Source organism: Hibiscus syriacus, unplaced genomic scaffold, assembly GCF_006381635.1.
Source record: "Hibiscus syriacus cultivar Baekdansim isolate YM2019G1 unplaced genomic scaffold, ASM638163v2 tig00112452_pilon, whole genome shotgun sequence".
NCBI lineage: Eukaryota > Viridiplantae > Streptophyta > Magnoliopsida > Malvales > Malvaceae > Hibiscus > Hibiscus syriacus.
Genome location: NW_024063335.1, coordinates 382643 through 403606, shown reverse-complemented (window position 1 = coordinate 403606; position 20964 = coordinate 382643). Strand labels below are relative to the sequence as shown.

Genomic DNA, 20964 nt, shown 5'->3' with positions numbered 1-20964 from the left:
TTTCAAAACTTATTCATTAAACTTTTTACCTTTGAAAATGAATGGAAAAAAACATTTTTAAATAAGACATTATCTCTAGGGAGTAGATCTTGGAAATTGGCAAGTGTCTTTCAGACATAGAAGAGTAAGAAAAGATGACAATTTTGGGGCAAAATTTGCTGAGGCAAGAAGAACAAGTTGACACAAGTCAAGATTTGCAAGGAAACACTCTAGTGCGAAATAAAAATGAAGATGACCAAATCAAGAAAACAATGAAGATTGCTCGTGCATCCTCCCCTAACCCTTGATCAATAAAACATACATGTTACATAAATTTGCATCAAACATTCATAATCACATACAATATAAGAAGCTTTGATACCTTTAAAATTTCTCTTAAAATTACATATTACCAATAAAAAATGTAATTCATACTGTCATTCAACAAAACATTCAAAATAATTACATTCATGCGTATACAATTTTTTTTATAAGTCTTTCAGGAAAGAAATGATTTGTGACAACTAGATCTCCTCAACATAAAGGAACAATGTTGTCTTCGACAAGTAAATTATCTAAAGACAATTAGATCCCTTTAATGTGAAGGAGTAATATTATCTTCAAATTTTACAAGAGAATAATCAAATTACTCAAACATAACTAGACGTCCTCAACACAAAAGAACATTATCGTTCACTAACTAGACTTGTAACACCTCAAATCCTAGGTTAAGAGTTTCGGGCTTTAGCTATTAGGGCTTTAGAATAAATAATCTAACTTAGAGGATACCTTGGCCCAAATTTGAGTGGTTTTGGGCTTGGTTTAACCAAAGAAGTAGGAGGACCAAAAGAGGAATTTGACCCAAGTTTGAAATAAAAACCAAATTCCATTAATAGTTTGATGATTTCATGTCAGATTTTTCTTTCTCATTTTCACCACACTTCCTTATCTTCTTCTTTCATTCTCTCCATTTTCTATCCTCTCCAAGTCTTGAGCAAAGGTTGAATCTTTTAGTTCTTCAAGCATAGTCCAAGAATCCTAAGGTAAAAATCTAAACCACCAATTTAAGAGCTTCAATTAAGCCTCCAAACACAAGGTTTGAGCATTTGTAGCTAAATGAGAGTTTAATGGGGGATTTAAGGTTTGGGGGAATTTCAGTTCGATTTTAGAGAGATTTCAGTTATAGGAAACATTTTAATTCCTTCATAAGCTTTTAAACGAGTTGGTAACTCTTCTATATTTCTTTGATTAGTACAAGAGTTGTGAGAAGGCTCTAAGGTCAAATGGAAGGAAAAATTGAACCTCAGATGATATGAAATAGTTTCCAGGTGTTATGAAGCTAAGGTAACACAATTACAAATCATACATACCGCTAGTGGTAAATGGAAATACATCTCTAGCTTTTAAGTGGAGTGGCAAAGCTTGCATGATGTTCATGGTAGATTACATATTTTGATGTTTTAGTATGATTTCATGCCTTCTTTATAATCCTTACGATTCGCATAAGACTTTAAAAATGCTTGGAGAACCTTAATAAGATTGTTAGGGTAGCCAAGGAGCCATTTTGTGCCTAAGTAAGGCATTAATGAGCTCGGGTATCGGTACTATAAGAACGTTACTGATATTACCTTGTAGTTCTTAAAAGAAAAAAGGTTTTAAAGCGGGGTATCGATACTCCTTTATGGGGTATCGATACTGAGGTCATGGTCTCGAGACCATGGTTTTGGTATCAAGACCGATATTCTAATGAGAATTTTAGCATTGACACTCACATAGGGTATCGATACCAAAGTAGGAGTATGGATACTGGAGAGACACTATCGATACCGACGGCCAGGATTTGGGTAAGTAGCCCAAATTTGATGGGGGTTTTTTTATGTAAGAGACCCAATAATGCCTATATTTATATACTCGGATAAGACTACAAGTGAGAACCGTTAATTATGAACAAATTAAAACTAGAACAACATTAATTATGATGACATAATACTAGCCTTGCTTGACAATCGGGAAAACTGCAAGAACACCCGAGTTACTTTAGTAGACGATATTACTTACAAGTATAGATTGTCTAGATATCCATAGGTAGTGCAAGGTAATTAAGACTAACCAACACAAAGCCTCAACATTCGCAAGGGGTGGGTTAGTTGGGTGTCGAATCCGATGCAGTAATTTTATATTAACATCCCGTAGACTAAAGGGGTACGTGAGCTCGAGATGTAGTAATTCATCATCTGTACCATAAATTCTACCCTATATTAGCGTGAGTATGCGTGCATACTCATTTTTGTTACCGTTATGTAAGCATGAGTATTTATGAACACTTTTAGTATGGCATTGTTGTTAGTGTGGCACTAGGCTAGTGAGTTCAGCGTTCATAATTGTGTTTCCATTCGTAGGTTTATAGGTGAAGCATTCGAAGAGCCAATCATTTTGCAAATATTCCAGAAAGTCGAGCAGTTATAGTACGTCTTAAGTCTATCTTATTAGACGACATGTATAATTCATAGACCTTATTGTATTTAAGTCATAACTGATTTTAAATATCGATTGTACTTTTGATATATTTATTTTGGGAGCTCCCCGTACTATAAACTTATACTATTTCGTATGATTTCATGGGTTCTAAATGGTTGTTATCATTACATTAATGGTCTTTTAAAAGAAAATTTTTGGCTTACCGCTTCGATGGTCCCATGTCACGTTCTAATCGGTCGATTGTGTGTTGTATCGAATTAAAGTGTTACATTTAGTGATATCAAAGAGTTAGATTTAGTCGGTTCTAGGACCTGCAGGTTGAGTTAGTAAAAGTCTTTAAGTATACATACCACTAACGAGTCAAGAGTACGTCTATGTCTGGAATAACGATAATGACTCCTCGTTTTGCTGTAATTTCAGGATTTAGCAATGAGTAGCAGCACTGATCCTAGCAACGAGGGTAGAGTAAAAAGTGTAGCCTCTTTAGCATGTGACTCTAGATACAAGTTCCACTTGGATACTGAGTTAGAGCTAGGGGACGCGAGGGTCGAAAAGATGGCTTTCTTTAGATATCTGACTACAACTCTCAGGCGCATAGTATAGGCCATACCTAGGGCACCTACAGTATCACCCAAACTACTTGCACCGCCATCCCCTCTAGTCGTGACTCACCAGGAGTCCCCAGTTGAGCGACTGTTGATGCAAAATGACGAACTTCTTTGGGTTGAGAGAAGACGATCTCGTAGCTGCAGACCAATTATTAAGGGAGACTCTAAGGACTTTTTGCCAGCTACATCTTACCCTTGAGGGTAATCTAGAGTGCATCACCGCTTTGCTGAAAGGTGACTCTATAGATTGGTGGAAAACCATCAAGATGGCTATAAAGTTGGTAAAGCTAATGTGGGAGCTCTTTTTGTCTGAGTTTATAGAGAAGTATATTGGGGAGGCTCACACGGATGATCTGAGGCATAGTGATCGTTCGATGATGGAATATGAGAGAGAATTCCTTCGGTTGAGTTGGTATACATTGAAGTTAGTAGCTTCAGAGTATCACCATGTAGGAGGTTCAGGGAAGGCCTCCACCTTGATATTCTCACCCATCTAACTACAGACCCACCTAAATTCTTTGTCGACCTGAATCATCAGATAAAGACACTTGAGAGGGTTTTAGGGATGAGAGCCAAAGCTCATATTATTACCTTATGACAGAGTCAGAGGGTGGCTTAGTCTTTGAGACCTGCCCAATCTTAAGTTAAGAGGTCCATAGATTCTCAAGGGGCATGGAGTACTTTAATTAGCCAGTTCAAGAGGTTGTCATAAAGTACAGATCGTAGGGGTAGATCTGGGTCCCGTAAGAGGCCATTATCATTAGCTTATGTGGTGAGTGCCAACGGATCTATGGCGACACAATACCCGACTTGCCAGATGTGTAGGAAGAGGTATAATGGGACATGTCTTGGCAGGACACGAGAATGCTTTGGTTGTGGTTCCACATATCACTTTATTCGGGATTACAAGGAGACTCAGACAGAGACCGTAGATCGGACCCATAGATCTGTTCAGTCAGCCCCTAGAGGTCGGGGATCTACTAGAGGTGGGAGCCTGTTTCAAGACACCACAGTAGGGGTGCAACGGGATCAGTAGTCGGTTTCGAGCACAGGGTGACCTCTCGTCAGTATGCTGTTAGAGCTCAAGAGGAGTGTGACCCCGAATATGTGATCTCAGGTACATTAATAGTGTTTTTTATTCTAGTTTTAGCACTAGTGGATCCAGGATCCACTCATTCATACATATGTCATGACTTAGCTCGTGAAACAAACTTAGTAGATGAGGATCTAGAGATGAGAGTGTCCAGTCATCTAGGGTTGGACGTTTTAGTTGACAAAGTCCACCGTCATTACCCAATTAAAATTAAAGGCAAACCTTTCCAACCGATCCCATAAAGCTACAATTCAAAGAATTTGATTTAATTTTGGGAATGGATTGGCTTTCAGAGCACGATGCTAGCTTGAGGTGTAAAGCTAGATAATTTAAACTTAGGAAGGTAGACGGAACCAAGGTTGTAATGATTAGTGAGAAGTCGATATATCCAAGGATTATGTCAGTGATTAAGGTAAAAAGATTGTTAGACCAAGGTGGTGAGACTTTCTTAGCTCACGTAATCAATACTCGAGCCACAACCCCGAGGCTGAGAGATATTCGAGCAGTGCAAGATTTCCCGGATGTCTTTCCAGAGGAATTGCCAAGACTACCACCTGATCGAAAGTTAGAGTTCATCATTGAGGTTTTTCCAATTTTATCCTAAGTGTCCATTCCCCTTACCACATAGCTATGATGGAACTAAAAAAGCTAAAGACCTAGATTCAAGAAATGTTAGAAAAAGGGTTTCATCTGGCCAAGTATTTCTTCATGGAGAGCTTCGGTTGTCTTTTTCAAAAAGAATGATGGTTTGATAAGGTTGTGTATTGAATATCGTTAATTAAATAAGTTAACCATCAAGAATCGTTACCCACTCCCTAGGATAGATGAAATTTTTGACTAGCTTAAGGGAGCATTTGTATTCTCCAAGATAGACTTGCGATTAGGGTACTACTAGTTGAAATTCAAAGATGCAGATATAGCCAAGATGACTTTTAGGACAAGATATGATCACTTGAGTTCCTTGTAATGCTGTTTGGACTTACCAACACCCCAGCGACATTCATGGAACTAATGAATCGAGTGTTTCACCCATACTTGGACCAATTTATGGCGATCTTCATAAATGACATACTTTAGTACTCAAGGTTGGTGGATGAGCATGACCGACACCTCTACATGGTTCTATAAACTTTCTGAGAGCTTCAATTGTTTCCTAAGTTTGGGAAGTGCAAATTCTGGTTGTTTAAAGTTAATTTTTTATGTCATGTAGTGACAGCGAATGGTATTAGAGTTTACCCTCAGAATATCCAAGATGTTTTGTAGTGGGAACCTCCGAAAAACGTTACTAAAGTAAGTAGTTTCTTAGGCCTTGCCAGATACTATTGATGTTTTGTAAAAGTTTTCTCGATGATCATTGCTTCGATGACTAAGTTACTTCAAAAAGGAGTACCTTTTGTTTGGGATGAGAAACGACAAAAAAACTTTGAGCAGTTGAAAGTCATTCTAACCCAAGCCCCATTTTAACTCAACCAGAATCTAGAAAAGACTTCACCATATTTAGCAATGTATCGTTAAACGGCCTCGGGTGCATTTTCATGCAAAAAGGGAAAGTTGTAGCTTATGCTTCCTGTCAAATCAAGCCTCACTAGCGTAACTACCCTCCATGACTTAGAACTTGCAACAATAGTTTTTGTGCTAAAGATCTTTACACACTACTTGTTTGGCAAAAATTGTCATTTCTTCACTGATCACAAAAGCCTCAAGTACCCCCTGACGCAGAAATAGTTGAATTTGAGACAACATAGGTGGGTTGAACTGTTAAAGAATTATGACTACAGGATCAATTACCACCCGGGAAAAATGAATGTAGTTGCCTACTCATTGAGCTAAAACTCAATGTCAGAGCTAAGAGCTTTGTTAGTACATTTGAGCTTGTTTAGTAATGGTGGATTATTAGCTGATATGCGAGTTGAGCCGAGCTAATGGGTGAGGTAAGAGGTTACAGAGTTTGGATAGTCTCTTAAGGAGTCACGCGGAGCGAGTCCACAAGGATGAGGCCCCGAGTTTTTAGTTGAGAGAGGACGAGGTATTTTTCTTTAGAGGTAGGTTATGTGTTCCCTCCGAAGAACGATTACAAAATAAGATCCTTCATGAAGCCCATTGTAGTCTACTCTCAGTCAATCTAGGTAGCAACAAGATGTAACAAGAACTTCAACCCTTATATTGATGGACATGCATGAAAAAATAGGTGTCTGAGTTTGTGGCTAAGTGCTTAGTATGTCAGCAGGTTAAGACAGAACACTTGATTCCTTCAGGGTTACTTCAGCCGATTCAGATACCACAGCGGAAGTGGGATTACGTTATAATGGATTTTTTTGATAGGGTTACCGATGAATAGATTGAGACATGATGTATTATGGGTTATAGTTGACCGATTAACCAAGTCCACTCACTTTTTACCGGTTCAGATGGATTATACCCTTGAGAGACTAGCCCAGTTGTGTGTCTTTGAGATCGTGAGGTTGCATGGGGTGTATTTATTGATCATTTTAGATAGAGGTCCTCATTTCACTTCTCAATTTTGGAAAGCTCTTCATGAGGCTCTAGGCACCAAACTTCACTTTAGCACCGCATTCTAACCTCAGACAGACGACCAGTCCGAGTGTATTATCTAGATACTTGAGGATATTTATAGGTGTATCATCAAAGACCTTGAGGGTAGTTGGGAGGACCACTTACTGCTGGTTGAATTCATATACAATAACAATCACCAGTATAGGATCCAAATTGCTCCATAAAAGGCCTTGTATGGGTGTAAATATAGGAACCCACTTTGTTGGACCGAGCTTAGCGAAGGGAAGATAATGGGTCTAAACTTGATTAGAGAGACCGAAGAAAATTTTCAGTTAATTCAAGGTCGATTAAAAGAAGATTCTGATAGACAAAATTAGTATACGAATTTGAAATGCAAGGATATTAAGTTTGTCGTGGGGGACAATATGTTCCTCAAAATGTCTCCATTGAAGAAAGTACTATGGTTTGGGCATAAAGGTAAGTTGACTCCACATTTCATAGGACCTTATGAGGTATTCGAGAGAGTTAGACTGGTAGCTTATCGATTGGCACTACCTTAGAGTTAGAGTGAATCTACAACATGTTCCACGTCTCTATGCTTAGGAGGTATAAACTCTACCCTTCTCACATTTTACCCTTAAAGAAAATTGAAGTGATCTAGGATATGGCTTATGAAGAAAAATCGATAAAATTCTTAGTGTGAGAAGTAAAAGAGTTAAGGAATAAGAGGGTTCCCTTAGTGAATGCTCTTTGGAGGAACCACGGAGTCGAAGAAGCGACTTGGGAAACCGAGGAAAACATGCAACTTCAGTATATGCATCTCTTCTACTCAAATAAATATTAAGGATGAAATTTCTTATTAGGAGGAAAGAGTTGTAACGCCTCAAATCTCGGGTTAGGAGTTTCGGGCTTTAGCCATTATGGCCTTAGAATAAATAATCTAACTTAGATGAGACCTTGGTCTAAATTTGAGTGGTTTTGGGCTTGGTTTAAGCCCAATATGAGATAAAAAAAGGTGTTTTTAATTTTATAAAAGAAGTGGGAGGACTAAAAGAGTAATTAGACCCAAGTTTGAAATAAAAAATTGAATTCCCTTAATAGTTTGACGATTACAGGTTTAGATTTTCCTTGTTTATTTTCACACACTTCAATGTCTTCTTCTTTCCTTCTTTCTATTTTTTTCCTCTACAAGTCTTAAAAAAGGTTGAATCTTTTAGTTCTTCAAGTATAGTCCAAGAATTCTAAGGTAAGAATCTAAACCACCACTTCAAGAGCTTCAAATTAAACCCCCAAACACAAGGTTTGAGCCTTTATAGCCAAAGAAGGGTTTAGTAGAGGTTTAAGGTTTTGGGGAATTTCATTCCGATTTTAGAAAGATTTTAGTTATAGGAAACGTTTTAAATCCTTCATAAGCTTTTAAACGAGTTGGTAACTCAATTAATTTTTCTTTGATTAGTGCAAGAGGTAAGAGAAGGCTCTAAGGTCAAATGGAAGAAACAATTGCACCTCAAGTGATTTGAAGGAGTTTCCAACTGTTAGGAAGCTAAGGTAACAAAATTAAAGCTCTTATATACGATTAGTGGTTAATGAAAATATACATCTCTAGCTTTTAAGTGGAGTAGTAAAGCTTGCACAAATGCTCATGGTAGCTTGCACAAATGCTCATGGTAGATTACACATTTTGATGTTTAAATATGATTTCAAGCCTTCTTTATGATCCTTGCGACTCACAAAAGGCTTTAAAAATGCTTGGGAACCTCAATAGGGTTGTTAGGGTAGTCAATAAACCATTTCCATACCTAAGTAAGGCATTTCTAGGCCCGAGTATCCGGACTAGAAGAACAGTATCGATACTGCCCTATAGTTCTTAGAAGAAACAAGGATTTTAAAAGTAGGGGTATCAGTACTCTTTCATGGGGTATTGATATTGAGGTCACGGTCTCGAGGCTCCCGATCTTGATATTAGGACCAATATTCTAGTGAGCATTTTTTGCATCGATACTTGCATAGGGTATTGATACCAAAGTATGAGTATCGATGCTAGAGGGATAATATCGATACCGACGGTCAGGGTTTGGGAAAATAGCCCAAATTTAGATGACATAAATTTAAACCGTTAATTATGAACAAAGTATAACTTGGAACAACATTAATTAAGATGACATAATTCTAACATTGATTGACGCTCGGGAAAACAACAAGGACACCCGAGTTACTTTAGTATATGATATTACTTACAAAGTATAGATTTTCTGGATATTCGTAGGTTGTGAACAAAGAACTTAAGACTAACCATGGCATAAGGCCTTAACACTCACAAGGGGTGGGTTAGTTGGGTGTCGAATCTAATGCTGTAATTCCGGATTCACATCCTCCATAGACTAAAGGGGTACGTGAGCTTTGAGATGTAATAATCACTCAGGCGTACCATAAAGTCTATCCTAGATTAGCATGAGTATGTGTGCATACTCACTTCTGTTATCGATATGTAAGCATGAGCATTTATGAACACTTTTAGTATGGCATTGTTGTCAGTGTGACACTGGGTTAGTGAGCTTAGTGTTCATAATTGTGTTCCCGTTTGCAGTTCTATAGGTGGAGCATTCAAGGAGCCGATCTATTTGCAGATATTCCAGATAGCCGAGCAGTTACAGTACGTCTTGATTCTATCTTATTAGAGGGCATGCATAATTCATAAACCTTCTTGTACTTAAGTGGTAACTAATTTTAAATACTCGATTGTACTTTTGATATATTTATTTTGGAAGCTCCATTGTATTGTAAACTTATATTATTTCGTATGATTGCATGGGTTCTAAATGGTTGTTAATCATTACATTATCAGTATTTTAAAAGAATATTTTTGGGTTACTGCTCTGGTGGTCCCGTGTGTTGTTCTGATTGGTCAACTGTGTGTCGTATCGGATTAGGGTATTACAAGACCTCCTCAATGAGAATGAGAAATGTCATCATATTTGACATTGAGGAAATCACTCAAAAGAGACCATATCTCCTCATCACGTAGGAGCAGTGTCATTTCCAAAATCAAATTAACTCCAGGCAATCAAACTTCCTCAACGCGAAGGAACAATGTTGTCTTAAGATGTAATCCTCGAATGTGACCAGCCATCATTAACACGAATGAACAACGTTGTCAATAAACTAGACGTCCTCAAACGAAGTGTCAAATCATAAAACAATGATTAAACTTCCTCAACACGAAGGAACATATCACTTGTATCATCTGAGATTGTTTCTTTTGAAGCAAAATTTAATCTTGCTTATTACAATTTCCCTTGAAACACAAACTTAAACAAATTTTGTCTCACTTGATGTAGTTTTCTTTCAAAAGCAAAAATTTTATCTCACATGAGATAATTTCTTTTGAAACTAATTTTTCTCTCGTTCGAGACAGTTTCCTTAGAAACCCAAAGCATTAACATAGTTCATCATGAAACAAATTTTGTCTTACTTAAAATTTCTTGAAAGCACAACTTTTGACCTTATAAATTTTAACTTTTTTGAAACTATTTCCCTTGAAATAAAACTTTGAAAATATTTCCCTTGAAATGAAGATCTCAGTCTCCCTTGAAATAATGATCATTTTCCAGTTTCACTTGAAACAACATTAATTTTAAAACAAAATATGGAATCGAACAAAAATTGTTTGTCTTGTTGTCTTTCCCTAGTCGTGTCATCACAAAAATGGGAAAAAAGGGGTAATTGTTAACACCAATTTTCATCAGAGTTCTTTCTATTATTATTATTATTATTATTATTATTATTATTGTTATTATTATTAATATCATTAATATATTTTACTTATTTACATTATTTGCAAGCTAAAAACTAAACACAAAACAAACAAACCAAAACTAAAACCCTAATTCTCTATCATGTTAACATATTGGCTAACCCTAACTTTAGGGTTAGACACCTACCACCAGGAAGGGGGCTTTTCACCGTCGTCGAAGCTTCTCATTGTCGCTGATGTCACGTCACTATCGCTTTTAAGCTAACCACCTAATCTGACGAAATTCGAAGTCCTATGCCTTTACCAACCACCCTCACAAAAAAAAAAGAAACCATTGATTTAAAATCACATGCAACCAAAGAAAAAATGGGAAAATATCAGTTTGAAAAAAAATAGATTAAGAAAATCAACCAAATAAAAAAATATAAGATGAGCTTCAAAAACAAAGAAAAAAGAGTCGAAAAAAAATGAAACATTACCTTCTAGACTTAAAATCAAAGATTCATGATATGAAAAGCTTTATCTTGTGATTAGAAAATAAATATCTCGGAGACATCACCATCGAACAGTGGTTTTCACAGCGGAGGAATGTAGACTTTTTGAGTTCTATTTGTTAGATATAGGCTTTTGGAGTTGGTTTTAGGTAAAAGTAACCTACGATTTGAGTTTAGGAGATAAAACTAAGTATTTTTGTAATACCCAAAATTTTAGCAATTGACCAAAATGTAAAATTTGAAAGTTTGGTAGCCAAAGTAGAAATTTAGGAAACATTCAAGGACCAAAGTGGTAATTTTCCCAATAATAATTTTTATTCCATAAATAAATAGTTCATCCTTAAGAATGGATTCTTTATGTAATTCAAATTTCGATCCGGAAATAGTGTAAAGAGTTATTAAGTGATAAAATTCGGTAAAGTATTCAAATAATTGGATCAATTAAGAAGTTTACAAAAATTTGAATGATGGTAGTATGAAGTTAGTAATATTATTTTGATATTTCTAATTAGTAGAATTTAACATGTATCAGTGGAATTAAGTGGATTTTTCCAGGTTAAAGTGGAATAGTGAATTTAAGTGGTTAAATTAAAATTTTGGAAAATTGAAAGGGTAAAGATGGAAATTAGAAAATGTGATTTATTTATTTATTTAATGTTATTAAAATGGAGATAAAAATATGACATGGGGGTAAATACTAGGATTCATTAATGGAAAATTGGACTTTTGGACCAAATTAAAATTTAAATTCATTTTTATGGTTTTTAAGGATATATTTTGGGAGAAATTTCAAGAAAACTCTTCTCTTCCTCCTCCATCAATCGTACACTCCATATACAAAGGTGATCAAGCTTTGTTATCAATTTTGAGTCATTTTAATTAGAATTAGGACTAAAATGTGAAATAATAAATATTCCCCACTAAATTATCTTTCTTGTGGTATGAGTTTTTCATGATTTCATACTTAAAGAGTGAAATGATTTTTTAAGGTGGATGAATGGGAAGTGATAAATCAATGAAATAAATTTATCTTTTGATCTTAGAAGTGTTATGAAATCGTATACTAGCTTAAAAGTGGAGTAAAAATCATAGGGGGACTTTTTTGAATATGTTTGGCCATGTAGGATTCTTATGGAAATTTGTTTAATTTGATCGTTTTTGATATGGAAATGAATGGAAATGTGTTGTAGATGATTAAATTAAGCTTGAATCAAAGTTGGAGACCATTAGGATAGAATGTCAAAAGTTCCAGCCATGAAGAAAAAATTAGGAAAATTTGTATACAAATTTATTTTGGGTTTAGATTAGATAGAAGTATGATTAAATAAGGTTTGAATTAAGTTTTGGATCAATGTTAAGCTTAGAGGACCTTTTTGTAAGTTTTGAGAAATTGAAGGATTGTTAAGTAAATGTTGAAAAATTAAGGTACTATGCTGGAAATTATTGTTGGAATGATGAAATGTTGAATTGGGTTGGTTTGGAATTTTGAATAATTCCTAGGGATTAAATTGCAAGTTTTTGGGAAAGTCGGTGGTGAAATTGCAAAAGTGCAATATTAATGTACTAATTTGGAAGTATGGTGGAATTGGTTGAGTATGATGATTGTTAGGGATTAAAGTGAATAGTATGGACCAATTTGACAAGTTTCAAAATATGGAGTTTAAATTGAAGAAATGCATAATTGTGAATTAAATGTTAAATTGTGAAAAGTTAAGTGATTTAAGGATGAGAATTATTATTTTCAAGGACTAAGAAGGTTATTTTTGCAGGAGTTGAATAGAATTGATTAAGCTATAGGAATTAGTATTGAACATTTAATTACCGTATTTTTTTAGAGTGTATATGAATACGTGTTTAATAAGTTAGTTAGATATTAACATATGTTCGAAATTGTTCTGTTGGGTAATTATTTTTCGAGTAGATTGTGATTAATATCGAGATCAAAATGAGCGTAAAGAAAAGGACAAGGTTCGAAAGTGACTTTAGTAAGTACAATAAGGCAAACTAGTGAGGCAATAGGTGAGTGCACTAAACTTTTTATTTAAGATAATATGATGAAAACTTGTAATAAGTCAACCTCTACCCATTTTTATAGAAAAGGTTTTAAAATAGTATTTTGAAATATACATTTTTATTAATTTATTTTATTCCATAGTATGTGATTATTTGGGTACGAAATGTCTAATACGGTATTTATGAGATTTTATTCGAATGTATTGTTACTTTATATGCAAAATAGTATATGATTTTGAATAAGCTCATTGTATGAAACTTGAGAGTTAGTGGTACAATTGGCATGCTAAGAGGTGGAGTGTTATTGATCGATCACATAGAGGTACATTTATGTACAACATAGTTACTAGATACATTTATGTATTCGAAATTCATAGGTACAATGTTGTTGCGTTCTACAATACATGTACATTCACAGGGCATCTATGGCGCAATTACAGGCACTAAATATACAACATAGACACAATCAATTATACTGCATATAGCATAGAACACTTAATCATAGATTCGATATCATATATTCTCATGATAGTACAATGGGCAACGATATGAACCAAAATAGAAGAGTACATATTTGATACGTTTTCAAGTAAAGAATTTTGATATTTATTTTATTTTATGCATGATTTAATTTAGTAATGTTTTCATATAATATGATTTATTTTATATGTTGTTTTAATTTATTATTATGTTGTCTCACTAAATGAAAACTTAACGTGTGAGTGTTTCACATGTAGGTATAAACGAGCGAACAAAGTAGGTAATGCATCAACATCATTTTCAAGAAGTCAGATCCGTTACTAGAAATAGTAAGGACAACATGTTTTGTTTTTATTTAAAAAAATAGTTGGTGACATGTATATTAAATGAGTTTTAGCTGATATGATATATATATATATATATATATATATAATGGATTGTAATATAAAATCTAGTGATGTTTTAAAATAAATAATATTAAGTATTATTAGTAATATAAATGAATAGTATAATATTAAATTATGTTTTAAATATAAATTGGTTGGTTTTAAATTAGACAGTTTCATTTATGATACTAAATGGTACAAAATTGCCTAATTACTGTCTGAATTGGATTTAATATTGATATTTAAATATTAAATTATGATTTATTGTGATTATTAATTTAAAATAAAGAAATACATTTTGAAAATTTTAAAGAAACAAAATTTTACTAATTTTCAAATAGTAAATATTTATACGAGTATATGTAACATCTATAACTCGTATACGGGAAAGGGAGGTCACAATTTGGCATGTTATTACTTTTACTATATAAGACCACAATTTGACTAGTTTCCTTAATTTGTTATACATAAAATATAAGCACGTACATTTGGCATGTTATTATTTTACTATATAAACGCTTTTATAAATTATATATTATAGTATGTTTGTGTACTATGTTAATGTACCTATACATTATATTTGTTTTATTCGTGCATTTTATAAATATATATAGGCATAATGCAAGCGTTTGATAGTATTATCAATTTTACCCGTATTATTTTTTGGAACATTTGACTCTACAACGTTTAACGTATTCAACAAGATATGTAAAGGTAGATGTTGACGTGACAAATACACATAGACTAAATGCTAATGTGGCATTTCCACGTGTGATGCCACGTGACATAGGAGGAATTGAACTAACAAAATATGCTTACTCTTCTTTTCGCGTAATTGACTCCCGAATTATTAAAAACGAATTTCTGGCAATAAGAAGATTTATTATCTTTTAAATGATTTTTTTATTCGTTAAAAGTCATTTTTAGATATTCGACCTACGTAACTAAAGGTCAATTGCGACTCTAAATTTTAAATTAAACGAAAATTCAAAATTTCCAAAATAAAGTGATAATTATTTTTAAATTGTTAAAAATGAAGAAGGATAAAAAATGGTTATGAGGATAATTATAATACAAATTCTAAAAGTTCACTTATCAAAATAAAAACACTAAAAAAATAGAGTGGTTATTAATAAGATCCTTATTTAGTAAAAAAACAAAATTTTAAAAGCCCACTTGTAGTAACCCATGACAAAGCCCACAAACGCAGAAACCACAATGATTTCACATTATGTTTTGATTTGTCTCTTTTCATATGCTATAAATCTCTCTCCCCATCTCCACTCGCTTCACCATATAAAAAGTTACAGAGAAGATTTCAAAAGCATAGAGAGAACAAAACAGAGTATTCAATGTTCGGTTCCATGCAATGGCAATCTCAGGCTCAGATACTCCAACCAAACTGACTGCCCCGTCCGAAACCCACTGCGTTAAATGCGAGTCATGCGGCTTCACCGAGGAATGCACCGTCGCTTACATCATGCGAGTCCGGGAACGTTACCAGGGCCGTTGGATTTGTGGCCTATGCACCGAAGCCGTCAAAGACGAGGCCCTGAGATCCGTGACGCTCATCTCCACGGAGGAAGCGTTGGAGCGACACATCCGTTTCTATGAGAAGTTTAGGGCGTGGAGTCCTTCGGATGAGACGGAACATCCTATTTTTGCCATGGGGAGGATTCTTCGTCGAAGTCTGGATTCGCCCAGAGCTCTTAGGACTAAATCTAGTAGCGCCTTGCCTGGACTTGAAGGACTTAAGCGCCCTCCTCTGTTTCGATCTGAAAGTTGTTTCTCAGCTCTTTCTACCTGAATTAGAATTCTTCTCAAACTCTTTTTCTGCATCGGATTGATCGTTACATAGACTAGATATCTCTAATGTTTCGGCATCTCAATTCAATCCACCTTATGTATGATTTGTATATAGCATATATGTTATATACATTTGATAAACTGCGTCAGGTTTCAAACTTATCTTCTAATCCATATCCTTAAATCTCGAGTATATGAGCAATAAAAGGTGGTTTCGTTTCGTTTTGTGTTTTTGTCTTGATTCTTGCAGCATGTGAGGTTTTATGAAAATGGTAATGTTTGAGCTTGGCCAGCTGTGAAAAATGGCTAATGTGGAAAGGCATATTTAAAAAAATCCTGGCATTAAAGGTAAAGAAAGAAGATGAAATTGCCAGGAAATTTCCTGGAAACAAAGAATGGTGGAGTATTATTTTGTTAAACTTTGTCTCATTCCATACCATATGCCGAGTCAGTGTGCAAATGTGGTGGCCGATTATAATAGCCATCTGCAAACAAAGAAGTTTCCAGACATGTACAGCCAAATGTGATGTATGTACATGTATTATTTTGATTGGCTTCGACTCTTGAAACATGACAAAAGCTTTGAACAGGGAAAGAGTCCTTGATTGGCCATTCCGTTAGGTAGATTACGTCCAAATATGACTTGGAACAGGGGAGATGAAAGCAGCTGCAAAATACATTTGCAGACTGAATAAGAAACATGTACAATCAAATCAAATCAAAATATCTACGCCTTTCCCTTTCATTTTTTTTTCTTTCGAAAACACTTTTCCGCAAGACCTCTTTTAAGATTCGACTGGTCAGTTCTGTTTGATATTGTGATTCCTTTTCTGCAACTCCCTGGGTTAATGGGCACTTGTTTATAGGTTTAATTGAATAACACATGGGATGTCTCAGGTACGACAGTCTTACTTTACGGTTGAGACAAACCACTATTGAAAATGTTATTATTTTTTTTAATATTTCTGGTAAAACGCTACTTAAAACATTATTTTTTTATCGGAAATATTAATATTGAGCTATACCTAAAATATTATTTTTTCTATCAGAAATTAGGTAACGAAATTAACATTTCCGATAAAATAATAATATTTTAGGTAATACTTTACTGGAAATATTAAAAAAATATTAATATTTTTGATAAAACATTTCTTTAATCGTATATTAAGAATACCGTAAAGGAGAACTACCCATAACATATGGACATTCCATTTAACCCATTGAAATGCACCCTTCATATGGATTAGTGTACAAAGAAAAGCCTGTGGGAACTGAGATTGAGACAGAAATTCTGCTCCAATCCTGAGCCTAACAATAATAATATCAAGTGAACCCCACAAATGAGAAATAAAGATTCGTAGTGTCATAAAAGTGACAATTAGCTCTGTGGAAAATCCCAAAGTTTCAACTACATGTTTGAAGTAGAACTCGAGTCACCTTTCTGGAAACTGAGCAACGTATCTTATCTGTAGAAAATCCTAATTGAGCGTTCCCAAATGGAAAGAAACAAAAAAGCAATAGCCATAAAATAACATGTCTAAGATTGACATCGAGTTATCAGCATTGCTTTGAGCGTTTGTTTTTACTTGAAAACCAAGAGTAAAGCCACTCATATTTTCAATATCAGAGCTGTTCATTTTGTGTTGTTTTCTGGTATGGTAAAACTGGGAGGGGGAGCAGAATCTTGGCAGCAGATATGCATAGAAATATTGACCCATTATGTGGATACAAAGTGCAGACAATGACACTATATACCTCACAAGAAGCCAAGTCATGGACCTTAATTTATCACTTGACCCTGTACTGCCAAGGAAAATAATAGTTTGTTGTGCGATATCAGACCAAATTTCTGGAGCCACATCTAAGAGTGACAACACCTGTGAAAATTCAGATCATGACATCAATTTTTCATTAAAATGTAGAAATAAGACTAGAAAGATAAACTAAATATTCATTTATTCCCCGACGGCTGTCAATTTTGTCGTAAAGGGTAGATGTGATCTTTTACACGTAAATACGTTGAAATCGAAGACGCTATCAATCAAACTAAGATTCAATCGACAAAAAATTTAGAGGCCTTTTAATTATTATCGAGACAAAAAAGATCGGTTTTAAGGGATTCCAAAAGAACTCGGAAATGAGCATATGATTTGAGGAAGGGCCCAATGAGCATAGCAGGTCTTTCTTAAAGGACATGTGCACGAACCTTAAGAGTAGTCAACAATCTTTGATCAAAAGACTGTAATTCAAGATTCAAGAATGATGATAAAATCTATACACAGAGGATGCTATCATGAAAGGGAGGATCAACTAAGGACGGAGACATTTTATTAAGGGAGACAAACTTAAACTTATAAAATTTTAGAGGACGAACTTAAACTTATAAATTGTTGTGGGACGAAAACATATTTCAATAGAAAATACATATACAAAAATATGAAATATATAATAATTTTAGATTTTTAGGGGGACGACCGCCTCACCCATTCGCTGCCTAGGTCCATCCCTGGGATCAACACAAGAAGGAATAATTATCATTCAAAATTTAGCATATTGCACAGGGTGAATATCAAATTCCCATTCTATTTCATACAGCCATATGTTTTCCTAAAAAATTACAAGAATCAAAAGAAAGCTGAAGAAATACGAGCAACCTTCTTCAGCATCGAGAAAGGTAAGTAGGTTTAACTGGGTAGCCACTTGGAAAGATCTAGTGACCATACTTTTGGAACTCCCATTCACTATTATCCGCAAAAGCAAAACTATGGAATTAGTTCCATGGAGTCAAAAGAATGGAACGGGGCAAAATATCCGACCAGCATAAACATGGAGACAAAGCATACCCAAAGTACACACTTGACGGGTCTTCAACCATCGGCTGATGGAGTGAAAGTGGAATGCATGGTTGCAGACACCTACATAAACAAAAGTGATTAAATGCTGAAGAAAGAATTCAGGGTAAGACATATTTTAGTTTTTTGTGTTTGTTTCAAGGAAAATGTCAAAAGATGAATTCAGGCATTTCTTTTCTCTGTACACATGTTTATATTAAATGTCAAAAATGAATTCATGCGATAAAATAGTGAAGAAAGAGTTCAGGTCAAGATATATAGGAAACAATTATTATAGGAAAAGCTATAATAAAATCCCAGGAGCAAAACAACATTATTGACAAGAAAATATTAATGCCATTTAAGATGGTTGTCGGTTGTCCTGTCTTTATGCACTCATCCACCAAACTCTTCAGAAAACTTGAACAGAGAAGTAAACGTAAGATGCAATTTAACTAATTTTTTTTCAGCACTTCACTTAGTCATGGAATTCTATTCTCATTTAATATTAGTAAAACGTAGAGATTTTGGCTAACTATATGGTAATAAAAGGAATTGAAACCAATCTAGTTCATCCTACGACTTGAGTCAACCCAAAAAGTGAGGACAACAATTAGCTTTGGTTACCAAAAAAGGAAAAAAATTAGCATTATACTAAGACTACTTAAACATCAAAACTTCAAATTCAAAAGCAATGAAGTAAACCACCAGGCGTGTCAACTTGCTTAAGCAGATGATCTTAAAGCAGAAGTGCATAACATATAAAATAGTGAAGCTGGATGCCACTACTAGGTCCAGATTCTTTAAAAAAAGCATTGGAAAGGAAAAATGGATAACGCCAACTTAATTGATCTATCACATTATCATCTGAGAAGATCTAGTTGTTTGAAATGTTCTCAACAAAAACATAAAATGTGTCGGCACTATTTCTTCAACTTTAAGACAAAATTGTTCTCATCTAAACTCAGACAAGAACAATCACAAGGACTCAGTCACTCTAAGTCTAACGTCAGGAAATCACCAAGATTTCTTCTCTTCTATACCCAGACAAGAACATTCGCTCCTCCACTTCATGAAACCAGCAACAAAAGCTAGTTGAACAATGGGCCCTAAAGCTCAATCCTTGTGTTCAGTATAAAGCATACTCAAACAAAACAGCCTAGCGCCATTCCCCAAAGTAAAAAAAACCATACACAATTCAAACAAACAAGCACTTTATATTTTCAGTGGTACATATATACATTGCAAACTCGATTGTATAATCCCAAAAATAAAGCATGCCTAAGATATTACCATGGAGTATAAATAGTGAGAGCAATGTTTCAAGGAGTGCAAAAAGGAAACATACCCCACGCAACAGTGCATTCCTCCCTGGTGGAACTTGCTTGGTTGGCTTGGCATTCAATGCCTGAACAGCCAAATTAAACAATTTGAATTAACAAACCAAGAAGAAAATTCATACAATTAAATGAATAAAAAGTTGAAAAAATGAAATCAAGACTTAAATAGGTCCATGATGCGATTCCTACAAATCGCACAATTATCTAACAAAATATCATCCAATCAACCAAAAACAGCTTTAAGGAAATATATATATTTATATATGAAATTTTACAGTACGACACTTTAATATAATTAAAAAAATTATTATTAATTTTTTTATTATTTAAATAATAAAATTATAAAAATTTATGTAAAATATTATTATTTCTATCTAAACATTAATATTTTTAATATTTTCGATAAAATGTCTAATAATAATAAATCGATAAAAATAATTATGTTTTCAGTATTTTTACCAATCGATAATATTTATTTTAACAGTATATTAAGACTGATAATTTTCCAAAATATATAGAGAAGGAAAATACGGAGTGATAGAGAATGTAGGGATGTACCCCAAGCCCAGTGAGCAACCGCACTCCACTTTTTGATCTCGAAGCGCTTGAGCTTCTTAGTGGAGGTGGAAGGAGAAGTGCTGCTTGAAGCCTCGCCGACGGGAACCATCGGGACGTCGGAATCTAGAGTAGCCATGAGAGCGATCGAAAGGAAGGAAAGAAAGGAAAGGAAAGGGCAGAATTCCTTTCGCTTTTGTTGAGGGGAAGAGGTAGTCAGTCGTATACGCTCGCGAAAGGAGGAGAACAGTGCAGGCGCGTGGTAGCTCGAGTCTGTAATTATAGGTAAACTACACAATCGTAAGCAAACTAGTATCTTTTTTCTAATTTAATTACTTAATGATTTAATAAAAATGAAATAAAAAATCACTTGCTTAGCTGTATTTGACAACATTTGAAGATTTGGCCGTTCGGTAGACAGGTTTGTGGTGATTAGCCATTTTTGAACTTGTCTTTTGCTTTATAAACAATCAAATTGACCCATGCCATTCAAGGTATTGTACTTAAAAGAAACAATAAACAAAGTCTTCGGTCTCATGAAAAACAAAAGAGAAAATAACTTCAGTGATCAAAAATCCCATATAATATACGATTTTAACCAATTTTTTCCGGATTTGCCAAAATGACCAACAA

At 34.5% G+C, this 20964-nt stretch overlaps 2 protein-coding genes across 2 annotated transcripts; one reads left to right on the top strand and one right to left on the bottom strand.

The window, feature by feature from the left end:
* The first annotated feature begins 15080 nt into the window (after nucleotides 1-15080).
* On the top strand, nucleotides 15081-15770 carry LOC120179759. The gene has a single exon (XM_039185266.1). The coding sequence runs from the start codon at nucleotides 15169-15171 to the stop codon at nucleotides 15604-15606; it is 438 nt and encodes a 145-aa protein (XP_039041197.1). The 5' UTR covers nucleotides 15081-15168; the 3' UTR covers nucleotides 15607-15770.
* A 2474-nt stretch (nucleotides 15771-18244) lies between these two features.
* LOC120179762 (RING-box protein 1a-like) lies at nucleotides 18245-20471 on the bottom strand. The gene is made up of 3 exons (XM_039185268.1): nucleotides 20335-20471; nucleotides 19785-19844; nucleotides 18245-18520 (listed from the first exon to the last, which is right to left on the bottom strand). The coding sequence occupies exons 1-3, from the start codon at nucleotides 20468-20470 to the stop codon at nucleotides 18390-18392; spliced, it is 327 nt and encodes a 108-aa protein (XP_039041199.1). The 5' UTR covers nucleotide 20471; the 3' UTR covers nucleotides 18245-18389.
* Between the last annotated feature and the right edge of the window lie 493 nt (nucleotides 20472-20964).

What these genes read in the sequence shown, in the direction of transcription:
- LOC120179759 (XM_039185266.1), top strand. Translation starts at nt 15,169, where the DNA reads ATGGCAATCTCAGGCTCAGATACTCCAACCAAACTGACTGCCCCGTCC.
- LOC120179762 (XM_039185268.1), bottom strand. Translation starts at nt 20,470, where the DNA reads ATGGCTACTCTAGATTCCGACGTCCCGATGGTTCCCGTCGGCGAGGCT. An exon ending in GGTTGCTCACTGGGCTTGGG is followed by an intron (nt 19,845 to 20,334) that starts GTACATCCCTAC and finishes TTGGCTGTTCAG; the next exon opens with GCATTGAATGCCAAGCCAAC. An exon ending in GGAATGCACTGTTGCGTGGG is followed by an intron (nt 18,521 to 19,784) that starts GTATGTTTCCTT and finishes TTGTTTATGTAG; the next exon opens with GTGTCTGCAACCATGCATTC.